The following is a 22,316-nucleotide window of genomic DNA, read 5'->3' as shown; positions in this document are numbered from 1 at the left end:
GTACACTAGAAATGGTTGTGTTGGTGCTGACGAAATGTGTCGCTATTCTTGATTCGAATATTCCAAGGTTAGTGGTATGGTATCATCATCGTTGCTTGGAAGGGACACTGATTCTCTCAAGTTACTCAAATCATTGTGGTTATCCATGATGGATTCAGCGACTTCTACTTGCTTGTGGTGTTTGTCATTGACTAAATACGCCTTAATCAATCCTTTTCCTTTAACATCGACCTCACGTTCCTCAAACTCTAATCCAAGATCATATACTCTCTCATAGGTTGATCTGGATATTTGAATTCTGTTTGACAGGGATGTGGATTCCATTCTGGAGAGAGTTTGTGTGAAATATTGTCCAAAAATTACAAATATTAAATGAATAATTCCAAAACAAACAATATCAAACTAGCAACTCAATGATTGTTTGTACCATATAATGGTGAAATAAAAAACCTACCTTACCGTGATGCAAAATTGACAGTGTCACCCCATAAATCATAGGCAAACTTTTTCTTTCCAATCACTCCTGCCACAATGGGTCCGCTATTGATACCAATTCTGATTCCAATATCTTCTTGATTTTCCACCTTTTTATGAGTGTTATAGTGGTGAATGACTCCAAATGTGTCAATGGCAAACCTTAACACGCGTTCAGGATGATCTGCTGTGTGATGACTTGCCATTTGTGAATTATGCAAACCTCCTACACAAAAATAGGCATCTCCAATGGTCTTTATCTTTTCAATCTCATACTTTTCGGTCAATGCATCAAATCCATTCACAATAGCGTTGAGCATGAGTACTAATTCGGATGCCTGCATTTTCGAGCTGATTCGTGTGAAACCAACCATATCGCTAAAGAAGCAGGTGACATCGTTTAACTGTTCTGCAATGAACGAATCACCTCCCGTTTTCAATCGATTGGCAACAGCCGTTGGAAGAATATTCTTCAATAAATTGTCAGCTCGATGTTTTTCTTCACAACAAGGCATTTTGCTTCTTTTCCAATGTGATGTCTTTAAAGGTGACAACCATAGAGGTTCCTATTCTGCCTTCCAAATTCACAACATAAAAAGTGAACTTGGCTGGGAATTTGGTCATATTTTTTCGTATGCAATTCACTTCAATTGATTCCACAAGTTGGTTCGTGACTGTCATATCTTCCATACTACTGCTGCTGACAGCGTCTGCTGTTTGTTTAGATTTTCCAACCAATGCGTCTACTCTTTTCTTAATCTCGGTTCTAGCTGATTCGTCGAACAGATCATAAATTGAGCTACCCAAAATATCAATCATTTTCATGCCAAACATTCTCAAGCCAGAAGCATTGAATAGTTCCATTTCTCCAGATTCTGAACAAATGATAGCACCCTCCACGCTAGAATTAAACACAATCTTCAAATTATGTATGCAATCATCGTCTCCGTTTAAGTTCTTCTTCTTTTTGGCTTTTTTCTTTGTTATCAAATCAACAGAATGATTGAGCATGTACTCTCTCAGAGTCTCATTTCTATCCATCATTTCAATTGGAATGTAATTTAGCATTAATCTTAATGTTTGAATATGATTCCAATAATTGGAAAACATGAACCAAATTCCTACAAAGCTTGAAAATGTTAATAAAATTCCAAATATTGCGGATACTGTCACAACAATGGAAGAGGGTTGTGAAGAGCTTTTCACAAATTCTCTAATAAACATGACAAACTTATTCAACAATGGAGCAGCAGTACGGAAAATAGTATAGTGCTGCATTGCAACGGAGACAGGACTCAATAGAGTGTTGTTGGCAAGGGCATCTTGTTGAAGGAGATAGGCTTTTCTTGAATCGGTTATCACTAGAGAAGAAAGTGTCACAAAATCAGACAACACTTTTTCCATACCCCTGCAATACAGCAAGTTGCTTGTGAAAGTGTACGTGATATTGTTTTTTTTCATGTAGTCTGTACAATTGTCCATACCAATAGTAATAATAGTATCAACGGCAGGATATTGTCCAATGATTGAAGATAATCCTTTGGATGCATCTCCATAAATAAGGGACGAAAACTGTTTCGTCAATTCGGCAGTTCTTCTGGATATTCTCGTGATTAAAAACTCAAAATTAGTAGTATTCCACAAATTAGTATCTCCAAAATTCACTGTTCGATTAAAGAGAGGCGGTAATGGTGAGTTGGATTTTGTAATTTCCGATGCTCCGTAATAAGTAAATGTTTCACCAATGTTAATACTTGCTCTTTCCACAGAAAGGGCCGCTTGAACGCTTAGTCTAACCTTCGACATTGTCAACGATGATGTATTCGCATTCAAATTGCTCTCCGTGAACATTAGTGCCACACAAACTGCTACACATGACACTCCAAAAATGAATAGCGGTAATATAATATATTTTGCACTTGCTTTGTTCAATGAAAATCGTTTTCTTTGATGTACGGCTCCACTTTCAGCTTTCTTGCTCAATGTTTGGAATATCTTGCCAACAACATCCTTTTGAATTTGATTTCCAAAGATTCGTGATACCTTTCTCAGATATTTCAGCTCATAATAAATGTAAATAAAGAATAGGATGCTTATTAGAACAAAGAAGCTGAGTATTGTTGCAAGATAGATGACAAACTCATTCATGGAGTTATTAATGACGCTAAATGACCGATCTAAATATGCCTTGCAAAAGCTTTCATAGGCAGCGGCTGTATTCTCACGATTAATCCAAAGAAACATAAAATTATAGTCTTTGTAAAAAATATTTAAGTTAGAAAATTGTGTTCACCATGTTTGAACTATCACATACCAGTTAATGGATTGAAATAACTATGTGCAGCAACACGATTTAAAAGTGTCTGTGTCCTTTGAAAGGTGTTATTACCTGTCTCAATACTTAATAGAGTAGAAAGAGGGTAGTTGGTGATCACATTTTGGGTAGCTGTAATTAATGCATTGGTTATTTCATAAATAGATGCATTCTTAGAAGAATAGGATCCTGTATATACATTCTTTTTGTATGGGTCTTCGTTGGGAAAGTATAACGTATATTTGTTTTCGGAATATTCAGAGTAGACATCATTACTGAACGTATTGGCTTGAGCTACAGCTATCAGTCTGTTGAAAAAATCAATACTTCTTGTCAACTGAGTAATATGATCTGTAATGTAAAATAACTTGGTTACAGTTGGAAATCCATCATTAGTCGATGGCCACGAATAGCCGAATAAATAAAAAACATTCACCCAGTTTTGAGTAGCTCTGATATTTCGTATTGTAGACATTGGTATCGTTCCAGGAAAACACACCTAATTTAGAGGAGGATAATGATACAAAACCAATGTTGCTATATAGCAAAATACTTACCTGTTCAACGTATGGAACTTGTGACATGACAGCTTGAGAGTAGTAAACACTTAAGGCAATAGATGCTATCATGATACCAAAAGCGAGAGCAAAATAAACGACCAAAATGATACTAAATAATTTGTGGTCTCTCGAATTGAATAACGCTTGACGGAATATATTTTCTTTCTTCATCTGTGGATTATCAAAAGCGCTTTCCAACTCAAAGCCATCATCCTTAGCTTCAGCTCCAATTTCTGTAAAGCTTTCATCCAATGGAATAGCTGAGGATATTTCATACTTGCTATAGTATTCAGAAGAAGCAGCTGGTGCCACTCGATTACCTTTTTTAGAACTAGAATTGAGCCCTCCCTTTCGTTTCTTTGTTTCATCGTCTTCAATAGAATTGGCTTCTGCGAAGAGTTGTTGGGCGAGCTCTTTGTTGAATTCAAAGTTCTCTAAAAAGTTTGCATTCAATCTGATGATTGTTTGTTACTTGGATAGTTAAAAAGTAGGTTTGAAAGAGTGCTCTTACATTCACTTTTTAAAGCATAGATTGACCGGATAATATTTTCGAGAGTGTCAAAATTAATATGCTCATTGGCACATTCTTTCCAAAAGTCACGGTGCAGTGCTAAAAGAGCTGCCTGATTTTTTTCCAATGATTCAATTTGAGAACTTGCTTCAAACAGAGCATTGTTGGATTGTGACATCGATTCTACTTCTTTCATTCGTTCTTGAATGAAGAGCTTGTTAAATATGTTTGGATGTTGCTTGAGAGCACGTCGCAATAAACTTTGAGCAAATATAGAACAATTTGATTCTCCTTGCCATTTAACTTGAACTATGTATGGTGTAAATGATTATTAATACGGTCATTATTAACAAACCATTCAATTCATACTTACTAATCAATGCTGAGATTACAAGCAATGAAATGTCATTAAATGCTTTCTGATGTGCAAGGCCCTTAATAAACGCCAAAGATAGATCGGAATCAGCATAATCGCTTCCTCTGACATTTCTCTCTCCGCTCTTTAAAGATAATTTTAAGAATATGTAAAGTGATGAAATTGCTTTTGATTCCTCCAAGTCGTTGTACAGTGAAGTAGCAGACTTTTCAACTCCAAATAACAAGTGCTTTTCAAATAGATCAAGATCTGTCTGAGATGTTACTACCGAGTTCATCAAATAGTCTCTCATTTTCTTTGCATGAAATCTTAGATAAAGCTCCATAAAACATGTTCCTGCAACGAACATGGTCATGATCAGACCCAATGTCATGCCTGTATATCCTCCACCCATGTCATTAAATGCTGGCAAATCAGAGTCTATATTTGCTGCTGAGGAGATTAAGGAACCAATACTTGCTCCAACTCTACCGCAACATGCCCCAAAGTACAATGAATTGTCATATCTTCTCAAAAAAGGAATAAAGTAGAAAAAGATGCCACATGATACAACACTTGTGATCACATTGAAAGCAGCAGAGGCGTATGAGAATTGTTTTGGAATTACAAAAGATACCACTAATTGCAACATGGAAAGTTCTCCTACAAGCATTACTACCAACGAGTTATCTCTTATCAAAGGTACCTTGCTGAGAGGGTTAGAATTGGTTAAAATTAGTTCAGAAAGAGGAAATAGAATCAATAAGGAGAGTACAGCAACTGCACTGATCGCCATCATGATTGCATTATTTGACTCTGTGCATGCATTGCCAGGAAATCGGTTCAACGGAGCCATTTGGCTCACAGTACTTGATCCAGCAGAAGTAATTGTGACCGTGATCAAACTATTCACGTCACAATCGAAAAATCCCAGTAAAATGAACAGAATTGTCAAAGAAAATGTTCTCAAGAAAAAGCTGATAAACCTGAGAGCTTCTTTCAATTTCTTGAAATACTTGCTAGGCTTCATGGTAAATCTCAGTGCAAGACCAAACAGAACCACATTCAAGAGAATGAAGAAGGCCACAATACAAGCCAACACTACATTTGCTTTGTATGGAATCATGTCCAAAAGAAATGTGGTGGGAAAGTTCAACACTTGGAACACATACGCACCGTATTGACCCCATTGATAATCACGAATGGTTGGTGTCATCATTTGTGTCCAAATCAAATGAGCATACATGAATAAATAAACAATGTACAACTTCCAACCCTTTTTAACTTGTCTATCTTCCAAAGAAACAATCATCTTCGTGACCATATCAACAGTATGAGCAGCCATGGAATAGCCATCTGAGCTACTGGTGTTTGTTGCTGTGTTGTGGGCACTTTCAGAAAGATAGATGGAGCCAGTATTGCCGTTTTGTTGGGCTTGTTGTTGGGCTAATTGAAGTTGGGAATTGACACTAACTGGTATTCCTTCCACGGAAGAGGATGCACTTGTATCTTCTCTAAAAGAAGTGGTCGTCATATTTGGTTTTGAGCACTGTCGTTTGATTTTGTTGTATTTTGAAATTTTTCTGAAATGATGTACTTGTACTTGGGTTGGACATGTTATCAACTACAACATCACATAATGTTAAGCCGAAATCTAAAACCATAAGAATCTGGATACAGAAGGATTACTACCTGACATAGATTGTGCGGTAACCATGGCTTTGGTTCATAGACATGTTGTAATATGCTTGGTATCTTGTATTTATCAAACATCCGTAATAAGAAGCTTTCAATACTTGTTGAAAGACATCAAAACACATTGAGTCTATACAACAAATTAAACTTTGAAATCGGCGCCGACGGTTCATAAGTGTACATATAATTGGTAATGTACGCTTTGGTACTTGTTATTATTCGGGTCGTGTATTTCTAAATCTTGCAACATTTGGATGAGCTATAGTGAGTGATGTTATCGTTCGTTTTTCCGCACGAAATAAATTACCCGTTGGCATCTTCACGGCAATTCATCCATTTTTCTTGTGTTGTTGAATATATAATTTTCTAATGTCATTTTGAGAATTATATGCTATTGATATATATTCACATCATCATTTATAGTATAAAATTAATCTCTCCGATATTATTTTAAAAGTAACTTTCTTGAGATCGGAAAGGGCAGTTTAAAGGATTTCATTTTTTTAAATTTTTACAACAAAAATGTCTTCACACTCCTATCATGATCAAAGCCTTAATCTTGAATCATTGCAATCGTTTGTGGAGCGTGAATTTGATGAGAATGTGCTTCCTGCTCTGAAGGATTTTATTCGTATTCCTAATCAATCTCCGAATTTTGATAGTCATGTATTAACAAACGGTTATATGGAACAAGCCTTGAGTTTGATTGTGCATTGGATTGAAAAACAAAATATTCAAGGATTAAAGTTGGAAGTGATGAGAATTGAAGGAAAAACACCATTGATCTTTGTGGATATTGATTCAACCATAGAAGGTAGGTTGGATGATCATGAGGATTGATCTTTTAACAAAAGCACTTTCCGAAATGATTTTCGTTGCATTTGGTATAATAATGATGAATAGGAAAGAAAGGATGGAAATCTAATGTTCCAATTGCATTCTTGTATGGACATGCTGATAAACAACCACCTGCAGAGGGATGGGCCGAAGGTCTCTCTCCCTACATACCTGTTGTTCGAAGTCGGTTGCCTTCCGATCGTGGTCACGTTGCTGATGATTTTACATATTTATACGGAAGAGGATCTAATGATGATGGTTATGTAAGTACCACAATTCTGTGAAGATAGATGACATTTGGAATTTTCTGCATGATTCAATGAAAAACAGGCTGTATTTTCTTCCATTCTTGCTGTCAAGTCGTTGCAGGAACAAAAGATGCCTCATGGCAGAATAATCGTTTGTTGTGAATTTAGTGAGGAATCTGGTTCGTGTGATTTACCCTATTATTTATGTTATTTACTGCCTTTTGAAAAAAGTAAACACATTAGAGAGGCACTCGGAGAGGATGCACCCACAATTCCTCAAGATTACCAAGGAAAAATCGAGGGTGAAGTAGATTTAATGATTTGTCTTGATTCTGGTGTTGGAAATTACTTGCAGCCATGGGTGACACTTTCATTGAGAGGCATTCTGGTTTTAGAAATGCATGTGAGCTTAATCACTCAAGGTGTTCATTCTGGAGGGTAAGTACAACCCAAAATTATCACAATTTAATTTGTCCATATTATTGCTATGATGCTTTTCGGATAATTAGATATTCTGGATTAGTGGCTGACAGCTTTAGAGTGGCGAGAATACTTCTTTCAAGACTCGAAGATGAAAATACAGGCCAAATTAAAATTAAGGACCTCTATGGAACCTCCACATCTGAAGTGAATGAGAATGAACCTTATATTCCAAAATGGGTCCTTCAAAAATTGTCAGTATCAGCCGAGCTATTGGGAAGAGAAGGCGTTTGTGAAGCCGTACCCTTAGTAGATGACAATGTCGAGCTCATGAGTGATGACTTGTTGCAATTGTTGTTGAACAAGACATGGCGCCCAACTTTGACCATAACAGGTGCTGAAGGTTTGCCTAAATTTGCAAAAGCTGGCAATGTTTTACGTCCACGAACTAATTTAAAGCTCTCCATCCGGTTACCTCCTCATGTTTCACCTGAAATGGCTGAACAGAAAGTTATTGAAACACTCACTACAAATATTCCGTACAATGCACATGTGGAAATTAAGAACGTTCACACAGGATCTGGATGGTATTGTCAAGAGTTTAAACCCTGGTTGTTAAAATCGTTCGATGATGGTTGCAAGACATTTTTTGGCTCCCAGTATGAAACTGGTTTTCTTGCAGAAGGAGGATCTATTCCTTTTATTAAGGTCCTCAATGACTGTTACAAGAACGCACAATTTATTGTCACAGGTGTTGCTGGACCTGGTTCTAATGCCCATGGCCCTAATGAGCACCTTTGCTTGGAATACACAAAGAAGGTCATTTGTTATGTCACCAAGATATTGTCGGACCACGCTTGCACCCATGACGAATGATGATGCAATTCAATCCGGACACTCTGTCTTGACTCTCAGTTTATACTGTGGCTAGTCAGTATAGCTTTGCTGGACTACTTTGCAAAACCAAGAAAGCTTAGAATATTTAATTTCAACAAACTGGTCATCACCTGTGGATTAATTTGAACTTTGTGAGATTAAAAGAAACGGCATCAAACCCTGTATCAATAAAGGCATTCGCTTTATTGTCATCCTATCCCACTTTACCATTGAATGTGTACCATGGATTATTGGAGAGAAGTGTCACTGGACAAAATATTAACATCTGACAAAAACAGGTTATCATTGGGGTAGTGGCTCTCTCGATTTATCATTCCATTTGTTCGCCTCAGAATTGAAGTCATGAAAATGAAATGGTTGGTGATGGAATCAGAAACTGCATAGCAAAAAGTATAATATTCTCCACAATCAAAAATTATCTTTGAATACGAAGAAATGTGAATGTTTGGAGGAAGGCGAGTAATGTGATGCTGTTCGTCGCAATTTGTGGTGCCCAATTGGCCTATCACGATAGTTCCAAAATGAATACGAATTATATGAATATAATAACAATTAAGGATTAGTGTTAAATTCGTCACACATACCATAGCTGTTAGCTCCACAGACATACAATTTCATACTCTTTCCAAGGCAAATGAAAAATTGCCAACCAGCACCAATCGCTCGGACTGGTTCATTGATATCAAGTTTTACAAACATGTCTGAAGAAATATTTTTTCCACATCCCCAAATTTCTTCATTTTCAAGCTGCACAAGCGTGTGGAAACCTCCACAAACAATATTCCTAATTTGTTTACCCTTGAATGGGGTATCAATGACAGAGAATACATCTGATGTTGAGTACCCAGAAGAAAGCTGGAAATCTCCATTCGATCCACAACCTGTACATAGTGTCCATGATGATGTTGTGATCACACGTTTAGAAAAATTAAGAGCTTTTCAAAATAATTGTCAAAGAACCTACCATAGAGAATGCCATCAGTGGTTGCCAATATTGAAAATTGAGCTCCCAAAGCAATGCATTTAATTTTTTTGACATCAAAATCCACTTCTCGAAGTGTTCCATAAGAATCTACCTTTGTTCCAATCGAAAGTTGCCCGTGTGAATTCCACCCACAGCTTTTTAGCTTGCCATCTTGGAAAATTCACATAAATACATGTAAATTCACATTAGTTCAACAATTGTCGAACGTAAATATTCAATTTGAAAATGAAAAATATTTTTTGAGGTGTGAATCATCTGAGGATATAAGATTAAAATACCTACGTGCGCTGACAAAACAATGAACTGCGTTTGAATTGGTCACAAAATAATCTATCCTTGTGATCATATCACTTTCATCATGATGCACTTTGAGATATTTTTTCTCAGCATGAACATTTTCCCATCCAGACCAATAAATGTGCCCATATTCAGTCATGACATAGGTATTGATTTGTGTGCAAAATACGTCCACAATACAATCTCCCGGCTTAAGAAAAGAAGTAGTATCAATTTTGACAAATTCCGAATAATGGGACTCTGTTTTCCCCTGGATTTGACCATGTTGATTATGTCCAATGCCGAATAACCTTCCATCCCGAAGTAATAACATGGTGTGTTCTCTTCCACAAGCAATTTTCTTTACACTGGTGAGAGATACTCCCTCCGGTATTACTGTAATGGGACTCAAGGTTGTTATTTTGTCAGATGATCCTTTTTGGCAACATTGGGAGTAAACGTTGGATCCACATGAAAGTATAAAGACCATGATCTTTTGATGATGTATTGGTTTGATGATGATAAAAATTACAGTATAATGAAATAGTAAAATACAATAATATAAAGACGTGGCTGATCGAACAGGCACGATCGGAATGAATTTAGAAAAAACCAGAAATGATTTGATGAATATATCCGATCTTGTTGGATATTTTGGACGGAATGGTTGATCAACAACGTGTTGAAGATCGATCTAAAATATTATTGGAATTCAACTTGTGCCTTCTCAAAGAATAATACGACACCACACCCAAACAATGTTCTTCTCGCGACTATATTAGATGATGATGATGATAGGAACAACAATTGTCGTTTGCAAATTTTTTCTTTTTTTAGCTTTGATGAAGGTGTTTGTTTTTGTTTGAAAATGCACACGGAAATTATTTGTTACGTTTTTATCATCTATGGAAGAGGACTCTACAGTCTCTTTTGATTTAACAAATTGTTTGATCATGAACAATCATATTGGCTTGAGATGGTTGTCCCATGTGAATCACTCCCTTCAACGACATGGAAATTTCAGAATGATAATTCATGAGAGATTGCATGAAGGATTGTCCCAATGAGTCTGAATGAGTGCTACTACTTGGGTTCTTTCCTTCTTCAATGAATGGATCTAGGACTCGTAATAAACGATTGGTAATGAGTGAATCTTCTGGATATTTCTCTAAATGTTCTTGAAGAATGGTTTGAGATTGGTTGAGGTGTTCTAATACTTGATTCAGGGAGACAGGAGAAGAGTGAGAATTAAGGTTTGTGTTGTTGTTATGGCAATTTTCAAATGCTTCAAAAAGAGAGAAGGCTGTTTGGAAGTCTTTGAATCTTTGGTTGGCTTTTTGCTGTTCCAATTCATACATCCATTCTGAAAATTGAACAACAAAAGATTCATAGTTTCACATGATGAAAAGTAAAATAATAATAAATTGTTATTCTCGTTAATAATAATGATTAAAATTTCACTTACCATCTTTTTCAACAATATTTTCCTTAATGACCTCATATACTGATTTCACACAAGTCTGATATTCTTCTCCATTACTAGTTGTAGAACACTTCTCAATTTGAAATCGATCGACAGGTCTCACCACAAATTGAGATTGTGATTCTGAACAAACAGAATCGGTGAGAATTTTACAATTCAAAGCTCGACCTAATTGTGACATTTTTCTCGCATTGCTCAACACTGGTCCCACAATGGAGTACACTCTCACGTTCGAAGTTCCTAAATTTCCTGTATTGGATAATCCTGAAGAAATTCCAATCGAATATTTCAAGTGGTTTGCACTCTTTTTGTTGTTTGATTTTCCAATATTATCTAACACTTTAGAAATCTTTAAAGCACTCTCCAAAGCCACGACATTGGTCTTCTTCTTGTTAGGTCCCAAACTCTCTCCTTCGTCGGTGAATGAAAGTTGAAATTCCTCAACGCTGTGAATTTGTAAATCGGCTTTTAAGGTCTTGGCCAAAGTACTTAAACCACTAGCAATCTTTGCAAAGGTATGTGTAATTTCTGAAGCTGAGTGAGTTTTTGCAAAATCATGCAATTCAATATGCACCACACTGGTTTGTTTTTGTGAGAGTCCAAGACGAAAGAGTCCTTTGGGTCCTGCTGCATGGTCATGAAGAGAACTCTTCTTACTGGACATTCTGGATGCAGATGTTGCTCCTGCAGAGGAGGATATGGTGTCATCCTTGTTGTGTGAGGAGGAGTTATGGTCTTGCTTTTTCTGTTCATGGTTATCGGACGACGAGTGGAAATTTCTCAATTGATTGAAAACATTCTCTGGCAAGAAACTTTTGAATTCATTCAACCATTGAACCATTTCATGGAGATCTCCATAAATACTATCTACTTCCTTGAATTTACTGGAAATGAATAAGACCTTCTCCAAATCAAAGGTTTTGATTTTCATAAATTGTTTTTCTAAATATCGTAATGGATGAGTAATGATATAACCAATGACAATACTACACAAAATACCAATGATAATCACACCTGCAGCAACTCCCACGGATATGTATGTGTTCATATTCGTCGTTCGAGCAATATCTTCCTTATAGACCACTAAAAAGACATTCCATCGAATATTCTGAAAGGAATATTCCATTTTGTGAATAATATAATCAATACCTAGACTGTTCACCTCTACAGTTTGAGGCATGTCATTCAAAGAACCATACTTGTTCTTCAAATCTTGCATCAATGGTCCAGCGTTCTTGGTGGTCAATGAAAACAATGATAATCGAGATCTTCCATCGAGAGCTGTCGTGTTTATGGAACCACCAATCACCATATCATTTCGTTCGGCCACGAGTACGAATCCCTCTCCTATCAAGGAGGAGTTTTTGTAAGAATTTTTGAATATTATTAAGGGAGAGATTTGTTTTGGAGAGACCAACTACTTGTTTTTGACCTTGTGCATAGAGAGTGGGATCGAATAACTTGACTGTGTAATAAATACAAACTCCGCTGTCTTTCACGACATATGGTTCGCCGAACACGCCATCCACTCCTAATTGGTTGAAGAGTTCGAAGGATCTGGTCCAGTATGCTTGTTGAGTAATGATGAAGGGACGAGTGTCATTATTGAACACTCCAATGATACTACCATCGGTTGAGTTGGCAAACATGACAGTCACACCTTTCGTAGACAGAGTTGTATTAAGGAACAAGTGTCAAATGTCATCAAGTATTTGATTCAACCCACATACCTGTAAAGTTAAATGGTTTATATCCAAAAGTAAGGACTTCATTGGGTGGTGTACCACTTATCAAATATGTATACAACTCGAGTGGAAAGAAAATTCCAACTGCAAACGGATTATAAATATGATACCTCGAAAATAAATATTTCAATGAAGGAATTCTTCCAATAATTCCATTGTTGAAATCGTCAGCAATAGACCAAGTCAATTTCATATACGGAGACAATTCTGAATCCATAAAAGTCATTACCTTCTCACCTACTCGTGAAATTAAATCACCACTCAATGCATTCAATGCTTGAGAAGAACCAATATATGATGCTAACCAAATGAACACAGAACAAGCAATTAAAAGTATCAAAATGAGTAAAATAATGAAGAGCCGCATGGAACAACATCCAGCAAGGAGAGTAGGTTGTTTGGGCTGAACTTTTCCCGAGTTGGTCACATTGGCCACACTAGCAGCATCAGCGTCATTGAGAACTTGAGCAACCATGAGTTTGGCCTCTTCATCTAACTCGCTACAGAGTTCGTCATCTTTCTAATTATTATAATGATTGAGGTAGTAGTGAATGCATGTTATTGTTGTTGAAATTCCTCTCCCTCTCTGGAGAATATAAAACTTACAAGAGAATCTTTTGAGCATGAGGATGAAGAGGTTGTTGGAACGACTTTGGGAGCCATATGAAAAGTTTTTTTTGTATGGAATTTGCTCTCAGGTTGTTGTAATGGATACGGTTTGGTTGGAGTTGATTGTGGAAATGGATTGATGTGATGTCCAATGATGACATTCGAGGGTGGAAAACCAAGTACTAAACTGTAGATGTCTAATGACGATATTAGGCGTTTACAATGTTGATGTCGATCGATGGATTGCATCTTTGGGATCTCTTATAATAGATATTATTGGAATGGAAATTTGTTTTATAACGTTTCACTTACTGTTAGGAACAGGCGTCCAAGCAGATTCATATTCTGTTTGTTTTGTATCAAGTTTAAAAGCAATGAAACCAGTGAACATTTGGCGTCATACGTTGTGCTCAATTTCAATCATGAGAAAATGATTCATGAAATCTCTGGGTCATGAATTAATGAACTCTTCACTCGCTGATGAGAATTCTCTTATTTGGATCGTCCTGTTCTCCACGTCGAATCCTCTTGTCTACTTTCCAGTGTGGATTCATGTACTTGGGTTGAAGGACATCGACAAAATGCTGTCTCCACATTCGACAAAAAGCATCCAATTTGTTCAAATAGTCTTCATCATTGGCTGATTGTTGCTTCATGGCCTTAATAACTCCTTCGCCATGAGAAACGAACATGGTCTTGTCGTTCACTTGAACCGTTAAAACCATTTCTAACTGTTCCTTTGGTATTGGATTTTCTGAATCTTCTTCTTCATTCAAAACGTTTTGAGTGTTGATGGTTTGTCTGGCATCATCGCCAACTGCAGAAACGCATTCTTTCCAAGATTTTAGGAATTTTCTCAATTCCTTCTCCAAATCTTGAACACGATTGCTTGGAAGTATGTCACGACATTTAAGGAGAGCATTGGCTGCTTTTTTAGCAGCTGCATAATGCAAATTCTTGGTCATTCCCACACCTCCCAGTGGCGAATTGAATTGCTCTGATATTTGTTTTCTCAACTTGAATGCTTCTGTTTCATACTCTTCGTGGCAATGAGCACATAAAAGACAAATGTCATGGCTAGAGTGAGATCTTACAAACTCGGGCATATTTTTTCTATATTCAAAGCTCACAATGTGGTGTCTAGTGAGGTCCTTGTCAATTCCACACGCAACACAAATATTATCAATTTTCGACATGTAGAATGCATCGTCCGTGTGCCCATATCCTTTTGGTTTAAACACGAGTTTGATACTGTTTTCATTAATTTGTTCAGCAAGTCCTCTCTTAAGATACCAATTAAATTTTCTCTGTTCGATTTTTGCGAGCAACACCATATCATCAGAATATAAATTTAAATCATCATAATTGTTTCTCTTTAAAGTTGCATGTCCGTGACGCTTTTTCTTCTTTGCCCAAGATTTTCTCTCTTCTTCAATTTCCTCGTAATCCACCTGTTCATCACTACTCTCATCAAAATTATCCTCAAATGGCTCCTTGTCCTCATCATCGTCATACAAGACCGAATAATCTACAGTACCCTTCCTAATCGCTTCATCAATTTCCGCATCATTTTGGGCGATCATTTCCTCCAGAGTCAATGCTCGGGTAGGTATTTCCGACGACGGCGAAGAGTTTGGAAATGAAATCATTTTTTTTGATTTTGTGTTGCGCTCGAATGATTTTGCAATTTGAAATTGCACTGTTGGGTGACATTGATATCTTCTTACGTTGCTGGAATCATAGGAAAAGACTGAGCTTACTGTCTAATCAAATCAAAGTTATAATATCAAAAAATAATGACAACTCGTGCAGCTCGATTTGTTCCATCAACACACTCTACCCTCTGTGTGCGTTCAAGGGGTTGGAATAATGTCAAAAATATTTCATCGTCAAGTTCAATATTTTCATTTAAAAACACTAATACCGTGATGATGATGATCGTGAATGCGAATACCAGTTATTCCGATAGAGAATCACTGAATGGAAGAAATTTTCATTCTCATCAAGGACCATTGAAATTTCAATTCGGAGAAAATTTTTTGAACGATCTACTTGCGAAATTTCGAGAGAAACAACTTGCTACATATTTGAAAGATGTCGAAGAGGAATTTCACAAAATTTCAAAACACCTTGTAGCCGAGGTTGAAAAATTTAATGAAAATCCAGAACAGAAAATTTCAAATGAATTACTGGCCTCCATTTTCACATTAATTCAAAAGTGTCTTGCGATCATTCCCCACGAAAGCACCACTACTGCCAATATCGTCATGAATCCCTTTCGTATCAGCCCAAAATTCTTTTTTTCCAACACTTTAGGAATGAAAATTCTCGATATTTGTAAGCAAGCTCAGTTATTGGCTGTGAAAGGAGTTTTACATGAATGGTTTCATTTGAATGAGTTGAAAAAATTTGTAAGACCAACAGATTTAAGGTGGAAAGAACATTTTTTCATTGTTCCTATCCATGAAATGGACGACGCGTATTATCTCTTCTTGTGTCTTGTACATTTACTTTCAAATGCTGCCTATGCAAATCAAAAACCATTTTTCCCTCATAATCGATATAGTCTCATTGCAAGCGCCTACTTTTATTACATGACATTGTATGATAGTTCTAATAAGAGGCCAATTTCTCAGTATGAGCACATTGTGCAATTGGCTCAAGATTACAGGAATATGAAGAAATTATATCTTGAACAAGATAAAAACAACAACGAAGATGATTTTGATTGGTTTGTTGATTTGGAAACAAATTTACCAATTCATTTAGGAGCTTTTATTAGAGCTCTAGAAATTGTGGCACAAAGAATGGACTTAGATGAAGAGGCATCAGAAGATTTGAGCGAAGAGTTATGGAAAGCACTTGTCAGATTAGATTCTGAATGTTTGGAATTGAATCCTAAAAATCCATATATTTTGTATTTGAAGATTGTTTGTTATAGATGTTGGATTGTACAACAAACAGATTCAGGATTGGCTTTAGAACATATATTTAAAGCGATAGAGTTGTGTGAGCAAGCACTTGAGGTTATGAACAGCGCCAAAACTCATTATTTACCAAAATTGGAAAAGTTGATGCTTGAAAAAACAACTCTTGCAGCTCCAGAAGAAAAACGAATTAATAACCTCAAATTTACACCGTTTCTTTTCTTAAAATCTTCACTTTTATGGCATGCAACGGAGGAGTTGCCTTCCGACCAAGGTTATTTGTACGCCACACAAGCTCTCGATTGCATTACACAAGTTGAAAGTTTTTCACGAGTACCTGTGTATCATGGCATACATCTTTACCAGAAAGCTTTTTGCTATTATGCATGCAACCAATTTGAACAAGTCATTCATTTGGCAAACGTTTTTTCTAACGAATTTAAGGATCTAATTGAGGAACAATCATTGATCATTGATGTGATTTTATTGGCAGCAAACAGCATACTTGCTTTAGGACATGCGGAACGTTGTATGGAAAAACTTGAAGAGTATTTGGTTGAGTATAACCATCATCCCATGTTGAGATTTGAAAAGCTAGTGTCAAAAATACCTTGCCAAATCCAAGAACGACTTACGAGAGATTGTGAACAATCTTGAGGAATTATTGGATGAAATGAAGCAATATTTGGAAACAAACCCATCTCTGTATTGGACAGGAGTTCCATTAATTGAGACACAAATCAAAAATCTGAATGATATCATTCATGATCCCAACGTTGAGGAGTGATTTGGAACAATGTTTGGACATAGCTTTGTGTCGATTTGTGACCATCTGCCTGTGGTCGATCAATTTGAACAACTATTCAGTTCTTCGTTATTGACATCACGAAATATTGGAAATGCGTGAATGTTGTCAATGAACATCATGAACCAGTTCAATGGTATTTTTAGGAATGTCAAATTTATTTAAATAGAAAGAGCAAACAAGTGTTTCCTTCATTCGAACAACAAAAAAAACAACAAAATGCAAATATTTGTCAAGACATTAACTGGTAAAACCATCACGTTGGAAGTTGAGTCCAACGATACCATTGAGAACGTGAAGAGTAAAATTGCAGACAAGGAAGGCATTCCAGCCGATCAACAACGATTGATTTTTGCTGGAAAACAATTAGAAGATGGAAGAACCTTGTCTGATTATAGTGTTCAAAAGGATTCCACTCTACATTTGGTCTTGAGATTGAGAGGAGGTTCCTTGTAATCTCTATGGTCAGGTCAGCTCTATAAATTTTTGTAAATAAACGCCTGTCGTGCGCATCTTGAGTTCAATTGTTTACAATAAAATTCATTCATCATTTAAAAAAAATGTTTAATTTTCACAAATATGCCCTGACAACCACTCCTTCCTCCATGGTGGAATCCACCAATGGTGATCATCATCATCATAATTGTTATCAACAACTCAATGCAGCCTTTGGTGATATGTTTCTCATTCTCAAAACAGAATTTCGGAATAATCAATGGATGAGTCTAGTCCAACGTGTGAACATTTATGCGCTTCACAAACATGCCTATAAATTATATGATGAGAGGAATAAACCTACAAATCCTCCATTGTTGAGCAGTACGAGTGGATGGGTGCCTGTCTCGTATTTGACAACCATTACACCAGATCCATTGAAATGTATGCCCAATAAATCACTGGATTTGAGTCGAGCACTGGTTGACAATGAAGAAGAAATTGAACAAGCTGAAAATTATCAGAAAGAACATGGAATTCGAATGGATAATTATGAAACCTATTGTAGAGATGTTTATGAATTTGAATGTTTTGAAAATGATGGGAAAAGAATGGTCAAGCGATCGCCTCATCAATGTCATGTTCATTGTTTGGAAGCGAGTAAATTTGATGAATTTAATATTACTTTGGAAGAATTTGAAAGAAATTCCGAGGAATGGAAGAAGAAAGCAAGAGAACAGTATCCTGAAGCAAGAGATTTGTTTTTTGTGAAAAATTCAAAACATCCTGGATATTTGCACGGACTTGTGAAAAGTGCATACATTTCAGAGACCATTGTGAATGCATTGAATGCTTTCAGTGATCGTCCTTGTTTGGGATTTCGAAGAAAAATCACACACAACGATTTTGAGAATAGACATCGATTTTACACGTTTGCTCAACTTTATGAACGAGTGATGCGGTTTGGTGTTGGAATGTTCAACAATTATGACAATGAAAAATTGATCAAACAACCAAGACCTTTTTCAGAGGAGGAAGGAAGAGGATTTGTTGGAATATGCTCTGGCAATAGACCTGATTTCTTTGTTGCTGATTGGGCCTGTCTCACTCAAAGTTTTGTATCCATAGCTTTACCAAAGGCCAAAGTGGATTGTTTATCTGAGGACATTGTGAATATGGAGAGCGTGGACGTGATGAAGAGCGCATGTCACGAAATTATTTCGATTGTCAATAATTCTCAGATTCCTCTCATTGTTTGTAGTAGAGAGCTGAGTGTGAAATTTTTGAAACTCATCAAGAATGGTTTGCTTCCGTCAGTGCAAGCAATCATTCAAATGGATGATTTTCTGATAGAAGATGGTTTTGATTCGGCTGCATATTGGAAGGCATATCAAGACCATTCTTTAGAAGATTATCTGCAAATGCTGAGATTGAATTATCAGACGAATTTAAAGGAACTGACCAAAAAATTCACAACTTTCAAACAAGACACAACAACACCATACTATTATCTCATGAAAAGTCGATATCCAGACTCCAATTGGAACATGCACGTATCAATTGAAGATTTGTGTGATTGGAATTTGAAAGATGAAGACTTTGTTCTCTTAAATTATATTTCAGAAAATGATTTTAATTTGGATTGCAAAGCAAGAATACTTGCCAAAGAATTGTCCATTGAGTTGAAAGATATGATCTCAATAGAACTCTCAACATTCAACGAATATCCTTCCTTCTCTGACTCACTTCGATTCAATGTAAGGACCAATAAGAATGTCAATGATCTTTGCACCATCATCTATACGTCAGGGTCGACATCCGCGGAGCCCAAAGGAGCAGTTCTCTCTGATAAACACTACAATGAGAACGTCACCATGTCAATTTTTCATTATCATCCTCTAGTATTCATTTCCTATGCTCCACTTTCACACATGACCGATCGAGTGAATACTACAGCTTGCATGATCAACGGTGGAAGAACTGGATTCTATTGTGGAGACATGGATCGAGTATTTGAAGATTACCAATCCGTTCAACCAGTAACAGACTCGAATACTCCCAGATTTTATAATATACTTTACAGTGAATATCAGAGATTACGAAATCAGCTTGGAGAAGGTCCAATATCACAAGAACAAGAATCTATTTATCAACAGATTAGAAACATGTTAGGAGGAAGAATTAAATCGCTAGTCACAGGCGGAGCTTCAACTTCTCCCCAAGTCATACAATTTCTGAAAGATTGTTTTAAATGTCCCGTTTTTAATGGGTACTCTTCAACAGAGTGTGGATTTATTGGATCTCTAGGAGTGAATGGAGTGGATTATTTGAATGAAAAAATCCAAGAAGAAAATAAGAAGCTTCCTCGGCATGTCATGCTATTGGATGGAGTAGAAATTAAACTTGAAAGCGTACCAGAGCTAGGATATTTTATCACCGATCAACCACATGCCAGAGGCGAAATTTGTGTGAAAAGTGGCACCATTATTAAGAATTATTACAGAGATAGTGAAAAAACTAAAACGGCCTTTGATTCTGAAAATTATTTTCAAACAGGTGACATTGGAGAAATTGATAAGGAGAAACTAAGTTTGAGAGTGATCGATCGAAAGAAGAATATTTTCAAATTAAGGTATGTTCTATGATTTTGAATAGAAACATGGTTGATCATCCACCAAATCTAGTCAAGGAGAATTTGTAGCTCCAGAAAACTTGGAAAATTTATTCATTTCCAAATCCATGTTTGTCGACCAAATATTTTTATATGGCAACTCTGAAAAATCATTTCTTGTGGCAGTTGTAGTTCCTAAAAATTTACACCTATTGAAAGAAATGGCTATGAACAGACTACATGAAACAAATTCCAGTGTTGACGTGCTTGATCTTTCAAGAAATGGCGTCATGTATCACATTATTCAAGATGATATCAATAAGGTCGCGAGAGAAGCAAAAATAGAGTCCTATGAAATTCCCAAAGCTTTCATTATTGAATTGGAAAAGTTTACACCTGAAAATGGAAAAATGACAGCATCAGACAAGTTATGCCGACCAGCTCTTGTGAAATTTTACAAACAAGCTTTGGAAGAATTATACTTACAATTTGAAAGGGCGGATTTCTCGAATATGAATAACATATCGACCAAAGAAGAGCTCCAACAATTCTTACACGAACTATTTAAGAGTGGCGGTATTGTGGACTCCTTAAGCTCCATTCGTCTTTCAAACATACTCTCCCAAAAATTTAATGTCAACATTCGAGCAGATAGAATTTTACAAGAATGCAAGAGTCACGAGAATCCTGCTTCTAAACTTATGGAATTAATTGAAAAATACAGAAATAATGAAGACGGTGAACAAATATTTACATCATTGCAAGAGATTGAACAAGAAATTGATACACTTGTTAAAGCAATACCTAAAATCTCGAACGAGCAATATTGGGATTTGACACAACCCGAATGTATCTTGCTCACTGGTGCCACAGGTTTTATTGGAGTTGGCATTTGGTGTGAACAATTATTAGAAAACAACATCTCGAGTATCTATTGCATTGTTAGAGGACGTAGTGTTGAAGAGGAAAAACACAGAGTTTTTGAAAATATTCGACATTATTGTTATCATTTGCAAGCAGAACCATTGGAAACCTTAAAACAGCAATTTGAAAAGCGAGTACATTTATTACTTGGTGACATTTCTTTAGCAAATTTTGGACTTGATGACACGACTTATGAAACATTATCCAGAAAAGTGGATTCTATCATTCATTGCGCTGCTACTGTGAATTTTGTAATGAATTATTCTCAATTGAAACCAACAAATGTCCATAGTGTCGTGGAATGTCTCAAGCTTTGTACACGAGAAAAGATCAAACCTCTACATTTTGTCTCTACCATTAGTGTCATCCCTTCCTCAATACTTGATCAACACAAGGAACATGAAACACTGGTTCCAGAAGATTTCATTCCATTAAGCTTTAACGTTTTTAATGAGCTATCTGAAGGTTATCCTCAATCGAAATATATTGCTGAGCATGTTTTGAATCACGTCATTCAAGAAAAGAACTTTCGATGGATCAAAATTTATCGACCAGGTTTGGTGGTTGGTCATTCGATGAACGGTTTTTGTAATGTTCGAGAATGGATTTGTCGATTGACGTGTGGATTTGTTCATTTGGAAGCCATTCCGTACGAGTATTCAGAAGGAGGCATACAAGTGATACCTGTTGATACTTGTGCAAAATGTATTGTTAAAATTGCAAATAATGGAAGGAATAGTCGTGATCATTATGAAAGATTTATCATTTAACAAATCTAAATTTGGAAAAGAAAAAATTGGAAAGAAACATGAAGACTATGACCAAAGTATTATTAGAAAAGAAGAAATTCAAATTGAAATTGCTGAGCTATAAGGACTGGCTAGATTTACTGAACTCGGAAATGAATCATTCAAACAAGTACTCGCACATGACCAATCACAATTCAATATTTGGTATTGTACACATGTTTCGTTATGAACACTTACAATTATCGATTGGATCGGATCTTGAGGAGAATGTGAGCACTGAACACACGACCAAATGTCTTTCAGAAATTTCTCATCATTTGAATATTCCAATGTTACACACATATTGAATGATGAAATTCTATTGGAACAAGAAATTGAATGGCTCATAAGGAGTGGAAACATTCCAAATCCACAGCAGCAATGATTGGGAATAGATTTTAAAAGAACCATTTATGG

General features: G+C 36.3%; 9 protein-coding genes across 9 annotated transcripts; 4 read left to right on the top strand and 5 right to left on the bottom strand.

Annotated features, from left to right (window-relative positions):
* Positions 1-42: 42 nt before the first annotated feature.
* C9374_012436 (uncharacterized protein) lies at positions 43-818 on the bottom strand (the record flags this gene model as incomplete). Its single annotated transcript, XM_044688202.1, has 2 exons — positions 43-325; positions 460-818. 2 exons carry the CDS (start codon positions 816-818, stop codon positions 43-45), a joined length of 642 nt encoding a protein of 213 aa, XP_044554078.1.
* Positions 819-975: 157 nt separating this feature from the next.
* Positions 976-5,748, bottom strand: C9374_012435 (uncharacterized protein; the record flags this gene model as incomplete). The annotated part of the gene is made up of 5 exons (XM_044688201.1): positions 976-2,729; positions 2,789-3,287; positions 3,346-3,802; positions 3,886-4,168; positions 4,233-5,748. 5 exons carry the CDS (start codon positions 5,746-5,748, stop codon positions 976-978), a joined length of 4,509 nt encoding a protein of 1,502 aa, XP_044554077.1.
* A 683-nt stretch (positions 5,749-6,431) lies between these two features.
* C9374_012434 (uncharacterized protein) lies at positions 6,432-8,290 on the top strand (the record flags this gene model as incomplete). Its single annotated transcript, XM_044688200.1, has 4 exons — positions 6,432-6,723; positions 6,813-7,009; positions 7,077-7,432; positions 7,504-8,290. The coding sequence occupies 4 exons, from the start codon at positions 6,432-6,434 to the stop codon at positions 8,288-8,290; spliced, it is 1,632 nt and encodes a 543-aa protein (XP_044554076.1).
* Positions 8,291-8,538: 248 nt separating this feature from the next.
* On the bottom strand, positions 8,539-10,062 carry C9374_012433 (uncharacterized protein; the record flags this gene model as incomplete). Its single annotated transcript, XM_044688199.1, has 4 exons — positions 8,539-8,813; positions 8,896-9,192; positions 9,276-9,446; positions 9,579-10,062. 4 exons carry the CDS (start codon positions 10,060-10,062, stop codon positions 8,539-8,541), a joined length of 1,227 nt encoding a protein of 408 aa, XP_044554075.1.
* A 445-nt stretch (positions 10,063-10,507) lies between these two features.
* On the bottom strand, positions 10,508-13,800 carry C9374_012432 (uncharacterized protein; the record flags this gene model as incomplete). The annotated part of the gene is made up of 6 exons (XM_044688198.1): positions 10,508-10,935; positions 11,038-12,402; positions 12,470-12,715; positions 12,786-13,320; positions 13,407-13,606; positions 13,722-13,800. 6 exons carry the CDS (start codon positions 13,798-13,800, stop codon positions 10,508-10,510), a joined length of 2,853 nt encoding a protein of 950 aa, XP_044554074.1.
* A 79-nt stretch (positions 13,801-13,879) lies between these two features.
* On the bottom strand, positions 13,880-15,058 carry C9374_012431 (uncharacterized protein; the record flags this gene model as incomplete). Its single annotated transcript, XM_044688197.1, has 1 exon — positions 13,880-15,058. One exon carries the CDS (start codon positions 15,056-15,058, stop codon positions 13,880-13,882), a length of 1,179 nt encoding a protein of 392 aa, XP_044554073.1.
* Positions 15,059-15,205: 147 nt separating this feature from the next.
* C9374_012430 (uncharacterized protein) lies at positions 15,206-16,993 on the top strand (the record flags this gene model as incomplete). Its single annotated transcript, XM_044688196.1, has 1 exon — positions 15,206-16,993. The coding sequence occupies one exon, from the start codon at positions 15,206-15,208 to the stop codon at positions 16,991-16,993; it is 1,788 nt and encodes a 595-aa protein (XP_044554072.1).
* A 367-nt stretch (positions 16,994-17,360) lies between these two features.
* Positions 17,361-17,597, top strand: C9374_012429 (uncharacterized protein; the record flags this gene model as incomplete). The annotated part of the gene is made up of 1 exon (XM_044688195.1): positions 17,361-17,597. The coding sequence occupies one exon, from the start codon at positions 17,361-17,363 to the stop codon at positions 17,595-17,597; it is 237 nt and encodes a 78-aa protein (XP_044554071.1).
* A 104-nt stretch (positions 17,598-17,701) lies between these two features.
* C9374_012428 (uncharacterized protein) lies at positions 17,702-21,881 on the top strand (the record flags this gene model as incomplete). The annotated part of the gene is made up of 2 exons (XM_044688194.1): positions 17,702-20,208; positions 20,261-21,881. The coding sequence occupies 2 exons, from the start codon at positions 17,702-17,704 to the stop codon at positions 21,879-21,881; spliced, it is 4,128 nt and encodes a 1,375-aa protein (XP_044554070.1).
* Positions 21,882-22,316: the final 435 nt, after the last annotated feature.

This window comes from Naegleria lovaniensis (genome assembly GCF_003324165.1).
Source record: "Naegleria lovaniensis strain ATCC 30569 chromosome Unknown tig005, whole genome shotgun sequence".
In the NCBI taxonomy this organism is placed as follows: domain Eukaryota; phylum Heterolobosea; class Eutetramitea; order Acrasida; family Naegleriidae; genus Naegleria; species Naegleria lovaniensis.
This window is presented reverse-complemented; position numbering and strand designations above follow the sequence as displayed.